The 21,630-nt window shown below is 51.2% G+C and overlaps 1 protein-coding gene across 8 annotated transcripts in view; it reads left to right on the forward strand.

Moving 5' to 3' along the window:
- Positions 1–19,631, forward strand: part of ESRRB (estrogen related receptor beta) — a 155,788-nt gene extending 136,157 nt beyond the window's left edge. For all 8 annotated transcript variants that reach the window (XM_014559166.2, XM_032482424.1, XM_032482426.1 and 5 more), the window contains 4 exons: positions 2,683–2,793; positions 3,290–3,451; positions 10,780–11,049; positions 16,459–19,631. In XM_014559166.2, coding sequence (XP_014414652.1) covers positions 2,683–2,793; positions 3,290–3,451; positions 10,780–11,049; positions 16,459–16,703 — 788 coding nt within the window. In that variant the 3' untranslated portion in view covers positions 16,704–19,631. The remainder of the gene's footprint in view (positions 1–2,682; positions 2,794–3,289; positions 3,452–10,779; positions 11,050–16,458) is intronic.
- Positions 19,632–21,630: the final 1,999 nt, after the last annotated feature.

The following is a 21,630-nucleotide window of genomic DNA, read 5'->3' on the forward strand; positions in this document are numbered from 1 at the left end:
CAAGTGTGCATGCAGGATGTGAACTGCCTTTGGGAGTACTGCAAGCTGTTCGCTTAGGTGGGGGGGCCATCTGCCCCCAGCCTGGGGGTCCCAGGTCTATGCCCCAGGACCCTTCTACCCTATAAATGATGATTGGCAAACCCTGACCATGGGACAGTGCGCAGGGGAAGGGAGAGCTCAGAAAACAGGGCAGACCTGGGCTCCGTCCTCCAAGAGCCCATTGAGTCAGAGGTGGCACGTGAAGTGTCAGGTGGATGTGGAGGCACAGAACCACGGGAGAGATGGCTTCACCTGGCTCCTGAAACCACTTTCCCATTTACCGATCATTTTCCCACTATTATGCCATTTGTCAGGAAAGCCGTGTGCAGGAGCGGAGTGGGTATTACCACTGCCTCCTCCCCTGCGTCTGATGATGAGATCAAGGCCACGTAATCCCTAAGGGGCAGAGATGGGCCTGCGACCTTGCTGGCTGGGTCCTGTGGGCTGGAGTGTCTGGGGCTTGTGCATTGAGTAGGACTCAGAGAAGCAGACAGGACATGAGGAGAGCAAACATATCTCATACCAGGTATCAATTTGTGCATAATCAAACCCAAAAGGCTATTTTCTTTTAACAGAATAACCTGTTAATTGATACATTTATTGGTTGGAGCTATTGACCATTGTGCTGTAAAGATCTAGCGGAGAAAATTTAGGGAGTTTACACCTGCTGTGCCCCAGGAGGTCATACCCCGGAACAGCAAAGAGCGCAGATACTAGCTCATTTATTGGGCAATTACTAAATCTCTCCGAACCTCAGTTTTTCTTGTTTGTAAAATGGGAATAGCACCTGCTTTCTAGCTGTAGATTAAACAGGCAACACATCCAGAAAGTCCTCCACAAGTTAGGTTGTTCTCATTATCAATGTGACTTACCAGTGGTGTACACAGTGCTGGGGAAGAGTGATGGTCATGATGACAGCTCCCATTTTCTAAGCACCCAAGTGGTGCATTGGATATTGTGACAGACCCTAGAGTGGGATGGTGAGCAGACCTGGTCTAAGGGCACTTAGTCAGTAGGGAAAGCCCAGTGTGTTACTGGGGCCCAGGAAGACGCACCCATCCTGGATAGGGGTTGGAAGGATGGGGGTGCATTCATTCCTGTGTGTATCAAGACTTACCTGAACACCCACAAAGGGCCGGGCCCTGTATAAGAAGAGAATATTCCACATGGAGTCAGCGACAGAGGTGGCATCTGCCCACCTCCTTGCCCTGCTGAAGGCACTACAGCTGCCTCCCCAATAAGATGACCCCCACAGGGGAATTGCCTTGAAATAGGAAGCAGGGATGGGATGCTGGGCAGACTGTCTCCCTGAAAAGGAAGTTTGCTACAGCCGTGTTCCGCATCAGGTGCAGAAGTGCCGGGTTGTGGAGTGCAAAGGATGCTGCTGCTGAAATGCTGAGCAGTGACCGTCCCCCCAGGGCAGCCTGGCTTGGTGTGCTTACAGCGTCCTCCTTGCCCTCTGTGCACCCCCATGGGCTAGGAGGATGGAAGGAGGGTCAGACTTCAGGAGGAAGTGCCAGGGAAAGACGGAGCCTAAAGACCAGCTGTCTGGGTCTCTGTGCATATGATGCTGCTGACCTTTGGGGAAGGGAGGAGGGTTGAATGTTGCTGGTCACCTCCGAGGCTGAGGCCACAGAGCTTGCTCCCTCTGGGGACTCTGGTTCTGACTTCTGTGTTCTAGCCAAGGTCCATTTCACAGTAAGGAAAGGAGAGCCGCTCTGCTTCCTGTGTTAGTTCTCACTTGGAGCTAAGTCGATGGGTCTCACCCAGTTTTTCAGGTCAGGCCACATAGGTTGGTGGCCACACATAGGCTTGTGTACCCTGGGCTGAGGAGCCCGCTGGAGGCCCTTTCCGCCCTGCCTGCGAGGCAAATGGTACCAACGTGTCTGTCTAGACAGCAGGAGCTGGGGCGGGGCAGGTTTCTTGAGGGCTGTATAAGACCCAGTGACAATAACAGGTCTCCCTAGGATAGGGCCTCACTCCTGGAAATGGGTGTCAGTGTGGAGTGGCCACAACCACTTTGGCACCTGCTGTTGAGATATTTCTAGGCATGGATTTCCCAGGTGTGGCCAGAACCCCCTGCGTCTCCATCCCACGAGGGCTTTGGTAGAAGACAGACTCTATCTAGTACTGAAATCTAGAATCTCTGAGGGTGGGATCCAGAAATTGCCATTTGTAACAAATGCCTACCTAGATGCTTCTTATGTGAAAAGTTTGAAAATCTTTGCTTTAGCTCTGTGGAGGTGCTGCCCATGGCTAACTCAGTCCTGCCTGCATTCACAGCAGGTCTGCAATAATGTGTCTTCTTTCCCCAACACTTGGAAGAGTGCTTTTGTTGTGCTTTGCCTTTGGAAACTGAAAGACTTAACAGCTGAAGGTTGCCAGGGATGGATTTCTGGAGGATGCTGAATCCAGAGAGTCAGGATCAGGCCTCAGGGCAACCAGGATGAGCCATTACTATGAAGACAATTATTTTAGGATTGTCCAACCACCTGGCCTGAGGCTGGCCCTGGGGCAGCTATAAAAGGCCATCTGGGCTAGTCCCAAAAGATTTAGCCATTGTTGAAATTCCAAAGTCAGTGTTAACACCCCTGGTGATGTCCGCGAATAACCCCGAGACCTTCCCCCTTTCCTCCCCAACAGGTGTGCGCCTTGACCGAGTGCGTGGAGGCCGCCAGAAATACAAGCGACGGCTGGACTCAGAGAGCAGCCCGTACCTGAGCTTGCAGATTTCTCCTCCTGCTAAAAAGCCCTGTGAGTGCAGGGCGGTCCACACTGCTTTTGCTAGCATCTGTCCCTGGAACATCTGGCATCCCTTTAGGGGAAATGCCGTCTTTGCAAGATAGGTTAGGGGGCACTGGGAGGGTCACGGAGAGCAGCACCAGCATCTGGCATTGGTGTTAGGTACTTCAGGCTTCATTCAGAAGGCCTTTCCTTCGGGGTTTATAGAACATGGCTCCCAGTGAAGCATGGTTCTAAGAAGGCATGGGCCCAGCATCCAGAACATGCCCCCTCACCTCCCACCCAAAGCAGATGCCACTTAAAAGAATTCACTGGGCAACTTACCTTGGAGGATATTTCTCAACAGCCAGCAACTTAATGGCATCAGAAAGGAAGGGGAGAGTCTAGCCATGTTTGACCTTCCTGGGGCTCCTTGGAGCCTGACTTTCCTTCCTGAACCATCCCAGACTCCACCTTGGCCCCTTTCCTCTTTTTCCCGGCATTTACATTCTCCCTTTGGTCATTGCAGTGACTAAAATTGTCTCCTACCTGCTGGTGGCTGAGCCGGACAAACTCTACGCCATGCCTCCCCCCGGCATGCCAGAGGGTGACATCAAGGCTCTGACCACTCTCTGTGACCTGGCGGACAGGGAGCTCGTGGTCATCATTGGCTGGGCCAAGCACATCCCAGGTGAGTCCTGTAAGACCCGGGGAAGAGTGTAGTCAGAGACTGGAAGCCACTTTCCCCACGTCTCTGGTCCTGATGCATGGGAGCCCGGGACCCAGGAGCCCAGTGGAACCTTGGCAATTCTGTTTTAATCTGGGCTCTGTCCCTGTGGGATTGGAAGTGAGCAGGTGTTTGGAACATCCAGTAATATTCCTGAGCCGCTGGGGGCTCTTCAGAACTGGTTATCATTCAAGTGGGGCTACGATTGTTTCTACACTATGTAATAATCAAAGCAAGTTCTTTGGATTCTTAAAGGCCAAAGAGTAGGGTTTTCACATAGACCTTATTGGAAATTTGCTGGAAAACAACACAGAAGAGGGATTGACTCTCTTGCTTCTTATTAGAGGACAGTAACATGGAGTGGTTAAGAATATGGGCTGGGGAATGAGATTGGGATTCAAGTTCTGGGTCTGCAACTTGCTAGCTGTGCAACCCTGGGTGGGTCACCTAACCTCTCTGGGCTTTGATGTGGGGATAAAATGCGAGCATATGTGTGATGCTTCTGGCACCTGCTGACATCAGTTGCATGCTTGCTACTGCCACTTGCCTGGTCTTAAGGGAAGTTTGTCTTTTAGTTTGGATTCTGTGATTTTAAGATCATTTCTGGCATAAAAAGTACGTGTAATGCACATGTTTCGAGTGATATGGACTCCTCTTCATTGCATGCGGCCCCAAGCCCCTCTTGGAGCTTTTTTCATTCTGGATATAGGGAGGGGGCTGATGTTTAATTTGGTTTTTAGATGCCGATACCCACATATTCATTACACCATGGTTGGGGAGCTTTCTAAAGTCTGTGCAGTTAATTCCTTGACAGTTCTAACAGCTTGGCTCAGAGCATGGTGGAGACATCCTGCTCTCCCCTGGCAATGACCCGCTGTGGACTCGGATTCTTCCTAGCTATGTGTCGAGCGACAGTTTATCTTCCTGTCCGTAGATGCTTTTTGTGTTGGCTGCCGGCTGTGAAGGATGAATACAGCATGCCTGGTTATGTAGCAAAGGTGTCCTAGACTTGAGATGCCAAAGCTCGCAGTTGACTGGGGCAAGTCAGAAAGTCCTTATATAAGATGTTCTGTGCACAGCTAACTTACAGGAAGGAGCCTTCCTGCAGACGATGGCTCAGAGTGGGTGTTAGTGTCACTCAGCTGGCGGAAGCCTAGGATTTCTTCCACAGGGACTCCCTGACTCGGGGTGCGCTCCCTGGGGATCTGGGCTGGAGCGCCCTTACTAAGGAGCTCAGCTTCTTGGGATTACACACTCAGTAGTTTTTCAATCTGCCCTGTGCTGATTCAGCACCGGTGTGGGGTCAGGCCACTGCTTAAGACACCTCAGCCTGGATTGCTCTACTAACCCAGGGCCAAATAGGGCACAGCTCCGCCTGCACAAACCCCTTCCCACCACACACTCCTCTTCCGGGTTCAGCAGATACTGGATCATAGCAATGGCTCAGGAGTGGCTCCTGGTGGGGCCCCTGGGTCACTGCCTTCTACCCACCGCCCACCCCACCCATGGTACCTCCCAAGGGGTGGAGTCCAACCAGGAGGCACTGCCTCCCCTGCATCCATCTTCCTTCCCACCTAACGGCTCCACCTCCTGTCTGTGCCCAACCAAGAGGGCAGTGGGCAGAGCAGAATGGTTGCTGAGGGTACAGACTTGGGATTCAGGCAGACCTGCGCTCTCATCCCAGCACTATCTTTACTGGCTTTGTGCAAGATACTGCATTTTTCTGTGCTTCAGGGCCCAAACCTGTGAAATGAGACTCGTAATAGAGCCTCCGTCACTGGGTTGCTGGGAGGATATGGTGCACTCAGCCCAGCCTCCACACACAGTGGGCGCTGGATAAATGGCAGAGACCGTGACCGTGGTCGCAGTCATTGCTAATAGTATTAAAAGCCTCCTTTCACATCATCATTTCTCCTTGTCCAAAGCTGAATTCTTTTTGATTAAAAAATAAAATAAACATAGGGGCTCATTTGTCTGTCTCTTGCTAATTTGCCTATTTTGCATAAATTTGCATGCTGAATTATTTGGGCCTGACCTTCTAGTGTTTAAGGTAAAATTAATTAACAAGGTCTCCTGCCACTGCATGTAAACCTCATATTAAGGGTGATGACATAATCAAGTGCCTGATATAGTTAAACTAATCGACTTAATCCCATCTCAGATTAGACGGAAAACTCATCTGAAGACCTGCTCACTAGCTCTTAGAAAGAGAAAGAATGAGCAAGAGGGCAGGTTGAGTAGAGATGAGAGCCAGGGTCCCACCCTGGGACTTGTGTCAGCTCCTGTCCATCTTGGTTTCTGGACAGACAGAAGGACTGGCTTCTTAAAACGGCTCAGATTAGAGCTCTGGAGTGGAGCCCAAGCCACTGCCCTGAATTAGGCAGAGGAAACTGCATCTCATGCCTCAGTACCATCCAGCCTCTAGTCCAGAGCCTGGCACACAGACAGTGCATCATACTTGCTTTTGCATACACTTATTGAGAATTAATTGTATGTAAGGAGGAGTTGTGGCTGATCCAAAGGATTCAATGAATTTTTACCCTAATGGTCTCATTTGGGAATAAGATAAATAATTTTTTTAAAAAGTTTTTCGTGGAAAATCTCAAACAAAAGTAAGCCAAATAGTGTAGTGAACCGCCATTACCCAGCTCAACAGTTACACCCACCACAGCCAGTCTTCTTTCCTCTCTACCCACCCATTTCCCACCTCCTGTTTCTCACACGTGAAAAGGCAGATGCTTAGAATGCAGCAGGAAGAAGCACAGGATGGAGTGCAGAGGCGGGAGGGACGCCATGGTCTTCGGGGGAGAGAGTAGAGCATACGTTAGGCTTCAGGATAGATGGGCAGGGACCTTGGAGGAAAAGTCCAGAAGGGCATTAGGTGCTGTACAGTGAGCGACCAGCTTAGCTGGACGGAAGGATCATTTGATCACGAACTCGATCCCAGCTCTCCCATCCCTTTCCTCCATATTTTTGAACACAGGACACTTTTGCAAGGGCTGATTGTGATTCTCTCAGAATAGCAGCCATTCTTTGTTGGAGTCAGTCTGAAGTTGGCCACCCCAACACAGGCTTGAGTTTCCCAAGTATTGGGTTGCCCAGGTATAAGCCCAAGTCTTTATAGAGTGTCCACCTCTCATTCCCCGTGAGCAGGAGATTAGAACAAGACGCAACAACCTTTCACAGGCAGTGAGCATCACTTGATGAATTGCAGCCTCCAGATGTTATTAGCCGTTATCCTCCACCCCCTGCAGCCCCGAGGGTACCCCAGCCAGGACCGCCTCCTCCTGCCCGCCCTTGGTGCGTCACCTCTGGCCTGCACGGCCCAGGCTGACTTGTGCACGGCCTCTGCAGGGGACCCCCCCCCAGAGGTCTCCTCACCGGGGGGTCCCTCAGTGGCCCTGCTTCCAGGTAGCCAGCGTCTGGCTCACGCTGGGGAGAGAATGCCAGTGGCCAATGAAATATGGGCTGCCGAGTGACAGCAGCTGTGTCTGGAGTGGCCTCAGATCCTATAATTACATCTCCCTTTATTACCTCTGCTAATGGCCCTCCAGGTCGACAGAAACGATAATAAATTAACAGATTATGAACTCCACTTGCCACAAATTATGTGCCCTTTTTTTTTTTTTTTTAATTCTAGGAGCTCATGCCATCAAATCGCTGGGGGATGGGGGCTTAGGAAGAGCCTGACTGTTATTAGATCAGTGGGTACAGATAAAGTAACTTTCCAGGGGCAGCAGAGCTCAAGGTGGGAGAGGTAGGAAGAGAGGGCCGTGAGCATCCAGCTGGGGCACTCCCAGGGTCACGGGCCACGTGCAGCCTCTCCCAGCAGCCCCTCTGTCCCAGAATTGCTGATCACTTGATGGAGGCAGAGACCCAGCCCAGCCCAGAAATGCAGAAGTGAAGCGTGCACTGCTGAAGGCTAGGGAGGAGTGCTTCAGCCCCTTTGTTTGGGTTTAATGAAAGAAAGAATTTGTGCTTCTGGTAAAGATGTGGCTGAGGGGTGGAAGTTGTGCATTCCAAATCCTCTCTCTTTCTTAAGCATCATTCTGGAAAAGTCCTGTATGGGTATATCCAGTGTGTGTGTATGTGTGTGTGTGTGTGTGTGTGTGTGTTTTCTCCTTACCCACCATGGCTCATACCATAACAGTGCTTTACGCACCACTTTTTTCCTTTGGTTATATAAAGTAGTAGCATTTACCAGTAAGCTAAGCCGTGTTCTGAGTGTTCCACACGTTAGCTCATTTAATCCAAAAAACTCCATGAGCTAAGTACTATTATTATTCTCATTTTACAGATGAGGAAACTGAGGCACAGAAACCATGCCCAGGGTCACAGCCAGTGGCCAGCAGAGGTAGGAATCCAACAGACAGGCTGGCTCTGGCATCTGTGCCCTTAACAGTTACGTCCGCCTTGGGCTCTTGGGTATCTTTCCACATCCACACAAATAGTTCTTCCTCATTCTTTCTAGTGGCTTCTGATACGCCATTCATCTGCTAAGAAGTACATTTATATAATAAGTGCATGTATCACATTGGTTACACTTAGGTTGTCTCCTGTTTTGGGTCATTACAAGCGGATCTAACAAACACCCTTTTCACATTTATCTCTGTGTTGTTTCTAGGAGAAATTCTTAGAGAGGAGTCAGGGGCAAAGTCTCCTCAGACCAGCCTAGCAGAGGGGTGTGCACACAGGTCTCAGCTGCATCCTCAATGGTGGCCCCACATCTCCAAGGCGAGCCTCCCTCCACCCGCCACCCGCCCTGCAGGCCTGTCTCTGACTCAGACACAATAAGCAAAGGCAGCTAAATCTGGACTCCGGTCTAAATGACTGAGAGGGTCTAACCGAGTTCTTTTGGCACATTGTCTCATCACCTAGGAGTCGGCCCAGTGGCATCTGTCCATTTTGTCCTGTGTGCCCAGAATGTTCATGGGGCACCTTCTTTGCACCAGGCCCCGTGCTTGGTTAGGGCCCCACCTCACCCTTCAGAGCTCAGCCCCAAAGTCTCCTTTTCTGCAAGGTCCCCCGAACTGACTTTCTCTTTGGGCCACGTTCTGCCGTTGTGAGTTCTCAGAGCCCTCCATCTCCCTGTAGCTCTTCGGACAGCTGTAACCTCGTGGGGACGTGTGGTCACCTGGGGTGTGTCTTTCCCTCTTGACTGAGCTCTCGAAGGCAGCGACCAGTTCTGGTTTGAGCCAGTCATTCTGTCCCCAATGCCTAGCACAGGGCCTGGCACTTAGTAGATCCTCAGTAAGTATCTGGAATGAACGAAGGGGCCCGGAGCGTGCTGTTCTCACTCTTCTAGTAATTAGCTTCCCACGAGGCTTTTCTCTTTCGTTTCCAGAAACCTCACTCCTACACCACCTCCCCCTCTGCCACCTTCCAATTCAATTGTCTATTAATTTTGCCCCGTTCACCTCCTACACCTTCCCTCCCAGTCTGTCTGCCTTCAGACCCCCGCCCCCAGTGCAGCCCCACACGTCCCTCCGCACACACACCCTCCTGTGCTGGCTGATTGGTATCTGTTAATTAATGTCGCCCAAGGCCTCTCCCGCTCAGAGGCCCGATAAGGGAAATTGGATGTCCATTTCTATCTATCTTTCATTACCTCCCGGCTCTCCCCACTGCCACAGGCAGCCACACACCCTCTCCCACGCTGATCTGGACGACAACACATGTGCACCCGACCCCTCTGTGCCTTGGCCTCTCCCCCGAGAAGGTGCATCAATCCAGGCTTGCCCCATGTCGTCGGTATCATTGCGCCAGCTCTGTGGGCGATCAGATGCGGGGATGCCAGCAGCCAGGTGGTGATCCCAGGTGCAGGTTGTACAGATCGGCCTGCTAATCAAGATGGTCAGACCAAAAGGTGTTCGCTGGGTAAGGGGACCTGCCGCACAAAGGGTGCATCCCCTGGACACCCCGTAAAGTTGAACACTGGTTGCATTGGTTGGAAATGGGGAGGGACAGTGGCTTTTAGAGACAGAGGACAGCAGATGAGGGTGGGATAGATCCCATGGAAACCCAGAGCCTTGGGCCAGACCAGAGGCTTGGGACCACCCCAGGCCTCCAGTCGGTGGGGGAGAAGAAAGTCATGTCAATAGCATGCTAACAACAACAATGGCAGTAATAGTAACGACTCCAGCCATCACCACCTTCCTAGTTCAGGTTTGCTGAGTGTGTGTGGGGGGGAGGTACTAAGTGCTTCCCATGCGCCATCTTACCACACCCGCATCAGAACACCACGTCCAAGCCGGGTTAGGTTCTAGGTCAGCAAGTGAAGTAAATAGTCCTACATCAGCGAAATTACCCCTGGAGATTCCTTAATTTCAGCTATCTGTGACGGGCACACAGTGCAAACGGCTTGGTGGATAACTTTCCTTTTTGGTTCATCTGGCCTAGTCAGTGTTGAAACCATCATGGAGCTTCTGGTTGAACATAATGCCTTGTGTTTAGTGACCAAGATATTTGAAAATCAACTTTCTTCTTCCCTCCTTGCCTTCCTCCCTCCCTGCTTCCCTACCTGCTCCCTTCCTTTCTTTTTTTCCCTTTTCTCTTAAATCAATATTGTAATGAGTTTACCTGAGTGCATATATAATACAGTTCCAGTATATTATTCTCATTTTGCAGAAGACTGTCATCTCATCATTAATAATAATAAGAGCTCAGTAAATGTCCTGCATGTTTTATAGTCACTGTCTCATTTATACGTCACTGCTCTCTCTGAAGCAGGCACTACTATTATACCCATTTCATAGATGAGGAAGCTGAGGTTTGGGGAAGGAACACAGCTCTTAACAAGGTCAGGCTGTGGTCACTGGAGGTCACTGGCCGGGAGCATCTGACTCCTCCTTCCTGGTTGAGCGCCCGGGTCTCGGCACAGCTGAGACTCTGCACTGAGGATCAGATGTCACTTTAAAACACCAAAGCTGCCCCTGGTTCGAGCATATAGGGAGACCAGGAAACTCCTCAGAGTGGACAGGACCCTGTACTGCCACCTCCTGATTCTGCTATGAATTCAGTAACTCCAAAAACTACACATGCGTTTAATGAATCAAAGAGCTTCTCCAGACATTTATAAAATAAATGGGACTAACGGTAGTACTGATAGTAACAACTGTCAGCATTGACCGAGTTCTTCTTACGTAAGTCTTTTCTACAAATTCTGTGTCTGACTCACTCACCACGGGAAGGACAATGAGTCCAGAGGGAAAGAGGGCGGGGCAGGATCTGGAGGTGCCCGGGGACCCCTGATCTGCCCCCGACCGCGGCTGCCCACATGCCCCCTCCCACAGGCTTCTCCAGCCTCTCTCTGGGGGACCAGATGAGCCTATTGCAGAGCGCCTGGATGGAGATCCTCATCCTGGGCATCGTGTTCCGCTCGCTGCCCTACGACGACAAGCTGGTGTATGCCGAGGACTACATCATGGACGAGGAGCACTCCCGCCTGGCGGGGCTGCTGGAGCTCTACCGGGCCATCCTACAGCTGGTGCGCAGGTACAAGAAGCTCAAGGTGGAGAAGGAGGAGTTTGTGACGCTCAAGGCCCTGGCCCTGGCCAACTCAGGTAAGGGCGGGAGTGTGGCCTGCAGGGGGCACTTCCGGGCTGGGGAGGGGGTGGGAGGCACAGCTCCCGGGGTGGGAGGCACAGCTCCTGGCTTGTGAGTAGGGCTGCTGTAGAGATAGGGATGGTGTGAAGACACTGAGATTCTTTTTGTCATTGAAGATTGTGCAAGGGATGGGGGGGTGCAGAATCGAAAAGATGGTGGTGAAGCCTGGCACTGGCTGAGTATTCCTCAAGCCTTACAGACCAGATGAACACAAGGGTTAACAGCACAGATTCGAGAGCCAGGTTGCTGAGAGTCAAATCCTGCTTCTACCACTTGGACCAATCTGTGCCTCACTTCACTCTGCCTCAGTCTCTCCATCAGTAAAATGGGGACCATAAACCATCTCTACCCAACAAGACTATGAAGGGATTTATCTATATATCACTATGCTTACAACATGCCTGGCACATGATAAGTACTCAACCAAGTTAAATCAATTAGCCACGAACTGATTTCATCTTACAGTCAACTCTATGAGCAAAGTTATTATTTTAACCCCATTTTACAGATGTGGAAACTGAGGCTTACAAATTTCCCAGGGTCACACAGTTAAAGAGGGTCAGCCCTAGGACTCGAACCAAGGTCCTCTAATTCCAGAATCAACTCCAAGCCTATACCCACTCCATTAATCTCCCACTCAAATTGCTCAGGCCCAAGAGAGAAACCTTTCCTGGTATTAAAAAGGAGGCCTCACTGCATTTCTTTAGCCCCAACCAACTTCTGGCTGGACTATTTGGAGAGAGGGGCTGGTGTTGGTAACGCAGGTGAATGAGCCCGAATGTAACCTGTATCCACACTTAGAGGGTGTCCACCCTCTGCAGGTACAGGCCAGGAGCTGGGGCAGGGGTCAAGGTTGCAGAAGAAGGAGAAAGGCGGGGTCCCTTTGCAAGAGAGAGTGTCAAGCATGCATACACATAATTCCACTGCCAGGCGGCATGCAGTCATTAATTGCTCAAGTCTGAGTCAAGTTCAGCTTGGACCCAAGTTAAAATTCTAGCTCTGGCACTTAGTAGCAGTGTGACCTTGGGCCAGTTGGCAATCTTCCTTAGCTCTGTCCTGTGTGTAAAGTGGGTATATCCCTGTTCCTCTTCCAAGCACTTTTGTTTTAAATGATCAACTGAATATAAAGAAAGCACTTAGCCTGGTGCCTGGCCTAGAGGAAGTGTTCAATAAATGTGATCAATATTATGAATATTAGAGGAAACAAGTGTTACCAGCATATGGAAGAGGAAGAGCTGGTTCCTGGTGGAGACAGGACAAACAGGGTAACCAGCCAGTTTGCTTGCTGCTGTCACACTTTTACTGGAGGTTCCATGTGCCAGGAAACCTCAGGCCCTGGAAAACCGGGACAGTTGGTCCCCTAACAAATGGCCTTGTAGAGAATGCAGGGGATGCTGCTGATGCCCTGCGGATGCTGATGCCCAAGTCAGACCCCCTTTACTGGGTTAGTGCTCCTGTGCCCCAGCTGCGGAATCTTGCTGCTAATAGCTCACAGCTGCCCCCGCCCCCTTCACAAGAGACCTACCTTCACCTGCCTTGCCTGGAGGATTAGTTCCCGCCCCACCTTGGCACCTCCAGCCGATGGGGGACCCACACAGGGGAACAAAGGGTTGGACCCCTGGCATGGGATCCAGCCCAAGCTGAGGCTACCTGCTTACTTTGGTTGCTCCCACCCTCGCCCTACCCTGCCTCTCCACCTTCCTGTCTCCTGAATCTCCACATGTCCCATGCACCCAAAGCCCTGTCTAGGGGTCTGTCTCCAGAGAACCTGACCTAATACACAGAGGGAAGCTTTTTTTTTTTTTTTTTTTAGTTCAAATCTCTTTTATCAAAAAACTAATGCAAATTAAGAATTAAAATTTTTACATGCTTCTATAGAGACCATTCACACATACCTTAGGATTCTAAAATTGTACTGTATTCTTTGTTGGAGAATGCTAACACTGTTGGACTTTTGGGTTTTTTTTTTTTTTTAGTAGAGATTCAGATGGACAAAATAATTGACAGATAGGGCATAGAGTTCCACATACCATCCTACCCGTGTCCCCAGCCCCTGACCACAATTTCCCCTATTATTAACATCTTGCATTGGTATGGTAATTTGTTGCAATTCATGAGCCAATGTTGATATATTATTATTAACAAAAGCCCACGGTTGCCCTCAGAGTTTACTCTGTGTTTGTACCATTCTGTCGGTTGTGACAAACACAATGACAGATCTCCATCATCACACGCCATGAGGATGTGTTTCACACCCTCCCCGCGCTCTCCTATTCAGAGGGAAGCAGGGTAACCCCTCTGCAGTGCTTGCAGAGGGGCTGGGAATTTGGATGGGCAGAGGAGGAGAGGGAACCAGTGGAAGCAGAGGACAGGGGGTGAGCACAGCGAGGCGCAGCAAGGCTGGCCAGGCCCTGGAGGACACATCCTTGATTTTGGACTCTCCTGACCACTTCTCACGAGACCTAGAGCTCACACTTGCCCATGCCAGGAGAGGAGAGTGAAGAGGTGGGAGGCCACTCATCTGTCGCCTCCACCCACCCGTAGGCGCCAAGCTGCAGGGGCTTTCAGAGGACTCTTTAGCTCGGCCAGCTGTTCTTGCCCTGATCTCAACACACAGAGGCAGGCACACGTATGTGTGCACGCGCACACAGGCACACGGACACATACAAAGTGCCTGAGGACCGACAGAGCCCATCAGGAGCGGCAGCGAGCGTCAAGCTCTGCCTGAGTATACACTTTGTCGTGCAAGACAGATCCCCGGAACCTGGACTTCTTGCCCCGGTGGCATTTACCAGGCCGTCCTGCAGCTCTGCGGGTACAAGAGCTCCAAGTGGAGAAGGAGGAGTTGGTAATGCGTAAGGCCTCGGCTGCATGGTGGAGCAATCAGATTCAGGCAGGAAATGGAGAAAGAACAGGCCTGTTTGAAGGTTAGGCTGTTGGGGTCAGACCAGGCTCCAGGACTGTGATGAGATTATGGTCTCATGGAGTCAGTAGAGGGAGCCATGAAAGGTTGTGGGGGTGAGACCTGTCCCCAGCAGCAGGGTAGGAAATCCACCCAGGCAGACAGCGCGTTAGCTGGAGGAGAGACAGGGCCCAGGAGATGACTGGAGTGGTCTTGGTGGCAGCCCCAAGAGCCACCGTGGGTGCCACTGCTGAGGTGGTGTGGATGGGAGCACGTCAGAAGCTGTGGCCCCAAACCACAGCCCCTCGGGAGCCTGCTGTCCGTCTCTCACCCCACCTCCCAGCCTCTCCAAGGCTCCTTGACAGCAGAAAAAATTCATAGCCATTGATTTTGTAATTAACAGTTTATCAATGCCATCAATACAGACTCGCTGATGGATTGCAAAGAAATTAATCTTGCAATGTTATTTTATTTCATTTTTGGTTGAAGGCAGCTGCCAATTTTGGCCTCCTTGGGGAGGGTCGGGGGATGGGGAGAGGAAGCTGGGGGGAGGCAGGGAGTCTGGACGGCCAGGGGCATCTCAGGGGCACGCTCTGGAAATAGCCAAGAGTGTAGGAATGGAGCCGTGCTTCATCCCCACCAGCAAAGGAGGAGTCCTCACTCACCACCTTGGTAACAAGGGGCAGAAAAATGTGGAGGAGTCTTGGGTATGGGGCCAGCCCTGCAAGGCATTTGCCCTCAGTCTGAGCCCTCCTGGCAATAATAGTAGCATTTATTAGATGCCTACTAAGTGCCTGATGACTATTTCATTTAATCCTCACCATCACCCAATGAGGTGTGCACTCTTATTTGCTCTGTTTCATAGCTGAGGAAACCGTTTCAGAGAGCTTAAGTAACTTGGCCAAAGTCACACAGCATCTAAGACTCCAGAGCCTCATCCACCTCATTCTATTGCTATTCTCTCAAGAGAAAAAGACAGGACTCTTGGAGTCATGGGCTGAGTGTGGATCCAGAAGTTCAGAGGAAGTCAGTGGGGTCAGCCACTTGGTGCCACTGCCCTTGGCAGTCTGGTATCTAAACCAACCCAGCTTGCAAAGGAATTGCCCTGCTCTTTTGAGGAATTCAGGAAACTCGCTCAGCCTTCCTCAGTGACCCACCCAGAGCTTCCAGTTCACTTGATTCACGTGCACCCTTCCCCTCCCACCTTTAAGAGGCATTGGATGCTGCAGTTCACGGAGTGGCTCAGTATCTTTAAGGAACATCAGAGGAAGGCTGGTTATTTCCCTCGAGGCCAGGAAGTACATTCTGCTTTGCTTCGGCTCAGACCCAACTGTAAAACTCAGCTGTCAGCAGGAGCCTCCCTGCACCGTTGGGATTTAGGTAAATTTCATTTGAAATTCATGATCTGAGTCCAAAGCTTACCCCAGAATTTTATAGAACTCCTGAGTGTCTTCCACCACTGTTCCTTGATGTGTCCAGCCATGCTATCTGAGTTCCTCTGTGTCCACCACCTCAAGGCACCCAGACACAGAGCTCAGCCCCTTTATCTGTGTCTGTATTCTGTAACCACTATTTTGTAAGGTTAGTGAACTCACTGAAGACTTGAGCTAATGCCTAGTGGCACCAGCAATAGTAATAGCTGTTGATGGTGGTGCTGATGGTACTGCTGCTGCTGATGGTGAGAATGATTATGATGATGATGAAGGTGATGATGGTGGTGGGTGTGGTGATAATGGTGGTGGTTGTGGTGGTAATGGTGGTAGTTGATGGTGATGATGGTGATATGGTGGTGGTGATGATGGTGGTGGCTGTGGTAATGATCATGGTTAATGGCAACGATGATAGTAGGGGTGATGATGATGAAGGTGATGGTGATGATGGTGGTGGTGATAGTGGTGATGATGATGAAGGTGATGATGGTGGTGGTTGTGGTGGTAATGATGATGGCTGATGGTGGTGGTGGTGATGTGGTGGTGGTGATGGTGGTGGTGGTAGTCATGACAATGGTAGTGATATCACTAGGTGGGCACTTAATCTGTGACAAGTTTAAGCTGTTTCAAGCTCTTGATCTGTATTAACTCATTTAACCTCTTGAGGTAGGCATTTTTCATTTTATAAATGAGGCACGGAGAAATTAAATAGCTTTCCTAAAGTCACACAGCTAGCAAGTGAGGGATGCAAGATTGCAATTCCACTCAGGGTCTCCACTGCCACCTCTTGACGTTTCTCAAGTCCTCCATGGATAGAGATCTCTCCTTGGATCTGAAGCCCAGCTCTGTCATTGGCCTCTGTGACTTCAGACTGGCAGTGTGTCCTCCCTGAGCCTGGGTTTCCTTCTCTGTATAGTGAGGATTTGGAAGGCTCCAAAGCAGAGGCCCAGGGCCATGGGAGCTCCCCTCCCCATCTCCTCCCCGGGGCAGTGCTCTCCAGCCACACCCGCTGACACTCACCCATGTGCCCACAGACTCCATGTACATCGAGGACCTGGAGGCAGTCCAGAAGCTGCAGGACCTGCTGCACGAGGCGCTGCAGGACTACGAGCTGAGCCAGCGCCACGAGGAGCCGCGGAGGACGGGCAAGTTGCTGCTGACACTGCCCCTGCTTCGGCAGACGGCCGCCAAGGCCGTGCAGCACTTCTACAGCATCAAACTGCAGGGCAAGGTGCCCATGCACAAACTCTTCCTGGAGATGCTGGAGGCCAAGGTCTGATGGCCTGGCACGCGCGGACCGACTCCCGCCCGAGGACAGACAAACGGATGGACCGACGCAGAGACCTCCACAGCCACCAGCCTCAACGTTCAAGTCCTGTATCATGGCCACGAGCAGTCCCAGAGAAAGGGACTTCGCCTCCCAGCTGTGTGCAGAGTCCTGGGTGCTGTGGGGCGGGGGAACGGGCATGGGAGGGCAGGGCATGGGCTCATCTGTAACTGGCTTTTTCTTTGGTATGTTTTTCCTTAGCCACAGGCAGTGCTGAGGCCTGGGCCAGGGCTGACTCCCAAGTGGCTTGGGACCGCTGAGGAAATGCCCCCTCTTCCCACCAAATTACCAAGAGGCAGCACACACCTTTCCTAACCCCACGCTGCCCCCCATTCCTCTGCCCATGGTGCAGGGGTGGGCAGTGCTCAGCGCCCAGGACTCTGGCACACTCAGGTGGGGTACCTGACAGAGGTTTTCCTTTCTCAGATGGCAGGTGCTTTCTTCCAGAGCCCCTGCCTACTCTGGGGTTCTGTGGGGCCCCTCAAGAGGCCCTACACCTTCCACAGTCCAGATGCTCTCTCCCTCCCTCCCTACCACCCTCCTTTCTATCAGCTCCCGGCCCAGGCTCACATCAAGAGAGTAGTTGCCAGAGCGCATGCGTTTTCCTGGGCCCCGCATCCCTCTGTGCACCCCCACCTGCTCTGCTCATCACTCGTGTGCCAGGGCCAGCCTGTCATCCCCCCTCATCTCCCAGGAGTCCTGCTAGTACTTCCTGCCGTACCTCTTGAGTTCTCTCCCGCAGTGGGCTCAGCCAGCCAAGATGGCCTCAGGGCCATAGCTGGGAACTTTCCGGCTCCGAGAAGAGCAGGGTCCAGGAAGACACTCCCCAGTGCCCCACTTCTGCTTGCTGCTTCCCCTCCCTGTCAGCCTTCCCCGCAGGTCCAGAGCAGGTAGGCCTGTGGGAAGTAGGGGATATGCAGTGGCCTGGCCCTGTCTGAGGGCACCCTGGCACTAATTCTAGGCTGGCAGTCCTGGAGGACCAGGGCAGGATAGGGAGAGGCCCAAACCAATCTTTGCTGAGCACAGAAAGGCCCAGAAGCAGAGATGAACAGGCAGGGGAACCCGAAGACAGGGCCTTAGTGGAGGTCACCAGCCTGCCTGATTTTTCCTGGCATCCAGGGCAGTGGGTACCAGGATGCCCCTCCCCCGCGTTCCAAAGGGCTGGATGAGTCAGTGTAATGGGAGGGGTTACTTCTGCCCCCTTGCTGCTCCTGCCACCCTTGGACTAAGGAGGTGTGGCCCAGCTCCCTGGGCACATTGAGGCCCAGCTTTCTGATGGGACACCCCCCATCCCCTCCAGTCCTGGCTGTTATGTAAGGTGACAGCCACCCCGGTTTGCCCAGGACTGGTTATAGCACTGAAAGTTCCATTTCCCAGGAAACCCCTCAGTCCTGGCCAAATGGGGACAGTTGGTCATGCATGTCTGTGAGTGGCTATGAAAGTCCATTACAACACACTGGGGGAAGGGGACAGCCCTGAACAACCCATCTGGTGCTCACAGGGTTGACTGACGGCAGCTTAGAGGATCTCCCGAGGATGGAGGGGCATCGAGCATGATGGAAAATGCTCCTTCCAATCAGCTGCCCTCTAAAGCAGGGATCAGACCAACCCCACCTGGGACACATTCCTCGGGAATCTACACCTCTTCTAACCCAACCTTTTTCCACCCCGAGAGGCAAGCAGATCCCCCCGACCCATCACTAGGATCAGGAGGCCAAGTGCCCTCTCCCACAACTCCCAGCTATTCCCAGGGAAGCGGCTACTGCTGGCTCCACGTCTCCGCTCCCAGACACCGCTCCTCCTGAACGTTCATGCTGAGACATGTTCAGGTCACCCTAGGCAGGAGGGTTCCCAGCATCTGCTCTTGAATATCTTCACATAGAAAATATCAGGGATTTCAAGAGATATCACAGACCAGTGAGGTGTGCCCTCCTCCCTTTTGCCTGCAGGGACTCCAAGGCCACAGTCAGCACTGGGATGATCCAGGATGCTTCAGCCCTAGCTCTTTGTGCAGTTTCCAATCTGGGTGGACGGATGCATAGGCACCTCTAAGGGACCAGGGATAAAACCCAAGCCTAACTTAACCGTTAGGGGCCGTGCCCTGAAGTCTGGACCAGAGAGATCACACAGCGAGAGAACTTGGGGTCCACTCTGCAGGAGCCTCCCCTATTCTCTCATTATGCTATGTGCTCGAGGAAGTGGGGGAAGAGGGTCGCATCTCATCATCCGGGCACCTGGTTCTCTGCAGTGTGACTTCCTGCTCAAGCATGAGGACCTGTCAGCCGTGGCAGGGGCTAGTGCACAGCTGGCCTTTGCAGTCCACCTTTTTCAGGAAAAGCATCTTCAGCTAACAGTGCAACTAGTTTGCAGTGAGTGGGTGTTCGGTACCCAGGATAGCTTTGTCTCGCTGGATCTAGGGCAGGTGTCCCAGCATTAGAGCCCATTTACAGCAGGGAGGGGGCGGTGGTCCTGATGGCTTGGTGCCAGTGAGATGGATGCTGCTGCTTCTGCTGCTTTAAAAACTCCAGTGGCAGCAGGAAATGTATCAGTAACCATGGGAATGCTGTCCAGTGGGAATGGCCCTGGTATGTACGTGATGGACTCTTTGACATTGAGGGAAGTTTAGGAGCCAACTTAGTTGGAAACCTAGCCAGCTTTGGGAACTCCTGAAAAGAGGAGGGCCCTGACTTAGTAGGGGATGGAGTGAGGAGAATTTAGGACACCCTGTTCCCCAAACCCAGACAGAACAGAAATGAAGTTTATCCCCCAAATCCGCTGTTCCTGGAAAATCTGTAAAGAGGAAATAGCCCTTCTCAGTTGTACTCATGATACAGGTCATTGAAATGAACCAAGAAATAAAATGAAAAAAATACAACCATGGAGAAGGTGGTATTGGTTGGGTTTTGTTTGCTCCCTAAATCCCCACCCTTTCTAAAGATTCTGGACTGGTTTTGCCACACGCGAACCTTGATAGTGGCTCCCACTTTTTGCATACAGAAAACTTCAGTGATTTCCCAGGGCACAGTTTAAGAACCAAGTAGGAAGCGCTCAAGACCAGAGCAGGAAGCTGGGTGGGAAGGCATCACAGGACCTTAGAGGAGCCAGACTGCACGCACCCCTGCATCGGGGACCACCCTTCCCTTCAGACTCCCCGCCACCCCCCCCGCACAGATGGGGGAAGGTGGAGGGGGGTTGTGGCGAGGGGAAGGAGTGACAAACTTGTGGCAAGAAGACAGGGGCCCGTGCCCACGGAAGAGCACCAAAGAAAAGCACTATGTGGAGATTGTTTTATTTTCGAATAATGATGATGCGGCTGGAACGGCTTCTTCAGATGTATATGTTTTTTAAGTGGCGGTCCCTCGTTGCATCACCTCCCTGTACGCACTCCCACCTCTGTACGTGTTCTCCCAAATGCCCTAGGATTTTTCCGTCCTGGCCCCGTGTATCTGGAATCTAATAAATAAGGAACGGCCTATTGGAGAGTTTCTTCACACATTATCTTTCCCGGCTGGCTGTCCCCTGGACAGCACTGTCCTCAGGTCTCAGGGCTGATGCCAGGAGAGCCCGTCGGGAGAGGCAGCTCCACCTCAGAGTTCTCTGGGGATTCAAGTGGGCGTTAAAATGTGTATCCAGCAGCAAAAGTCAAGAATGCAACTTGAGCCGTGGGGTACAGGTCTGAGAACCCCTTCTACTTCTTTTCAGGCTTTTGATATGAGTGCTGAAGCCCTCTATTTTCATTAATGTCAGAGAAATGGAACCTTAGGTATATCTGAACTAAAAATAATTTGTCGCCCTAGGATTTTGAAATGCATCTGTATACGTATGCACATCATGCAGACAGCACAGGGAGCCCACGTGTTGTAACAGGGCACGCTCAGGACCTGTGAGAGGCAGAAGGGAGGGCCTGAAAAACATGAAAGAAGACTATATCAGGATGCCTTTTGTTGCAAGTGAAAAAAACACCCCCAGCTTATACAGGCTTACTGGACTTACTGCCTTGGATATATGTGAAGTCTAGAAGTGGCTCAGGCATCAGGCAGGGTTTGATCCAGAGGTTCACAAAGTCAACAGGGCTCTGGCTCTACTTCTCTGATTCTCTCAGTTCTGCCCTCTTCTGTATGTATGCTTTGTCTTTAAACTAGCCTCTTTCATTGTAGCAAGAAGGCTGCCAGCTTTTTATTTCACATCACAGGGAAAGGGAAAAAAATCTCTTCTTACAACCATGGAAAATATCTGATCTTCATTGTGAATCCCAATGGCTTTTGTGCCTATCCCTTAATGGGTCACTGTGACCACTATGAGGTGGGACCAGTTCCACTCAGTCTAGCTGCTCCACAAAAATGATTGGGTTGGAAGTCTAAGAGGCAACCGCCCAACCATGATGCCCACAGAACCCACACACCTAGACAGCTCAAGATCTGGTCAATTTTCAATGAGCTCTTGGTTTCCTCATGCTCTTGGAAAAGAGGATCCACATGGAAGTCTTTGAACTTAATACCTAGCAAGTCTTGTGCATGAAATGTATTAAGTATTTGTGGGAATGAAAGCACCCAGTTTCTGAATTATTTTAGGTAAGTTTCCAGTTCACCTACATCTTGTGCATGTGTACATGTATACACACACAGACACGCACACCCAGAGCTGATATTCATGCTACTACCTTAAGAAAAAATAATTAGGAAAGAGTCAACATAACATCATATAATGCAATCAAAATAGAAATTTTTACTGGACAATCTGTATTTTAGGATTTTCTGCATTACTTCTTTGATTTGTCTAGATAATGGGTGACCAAACTAGCTAATAGTTCATTTTTCCAAAGACTTAAACCTCATCCATATTTTTGTCTCCATTCTTTCCCCAAATATTCCCCTCTTTG

This window comes from Camelus ferus, chromosome 6, assembly GCF_009834535.1.
Source record: "Camelus ferus isolate YT-003-E chromosome 6, BCGSAC_Cfer_1.0, whole genome shotgun sequence".
NCBI lineage: Eukaryota > Metazoa > Chordata > Mammalia > Artiodactyla > Camelidae > Camelus > Camelus ferus.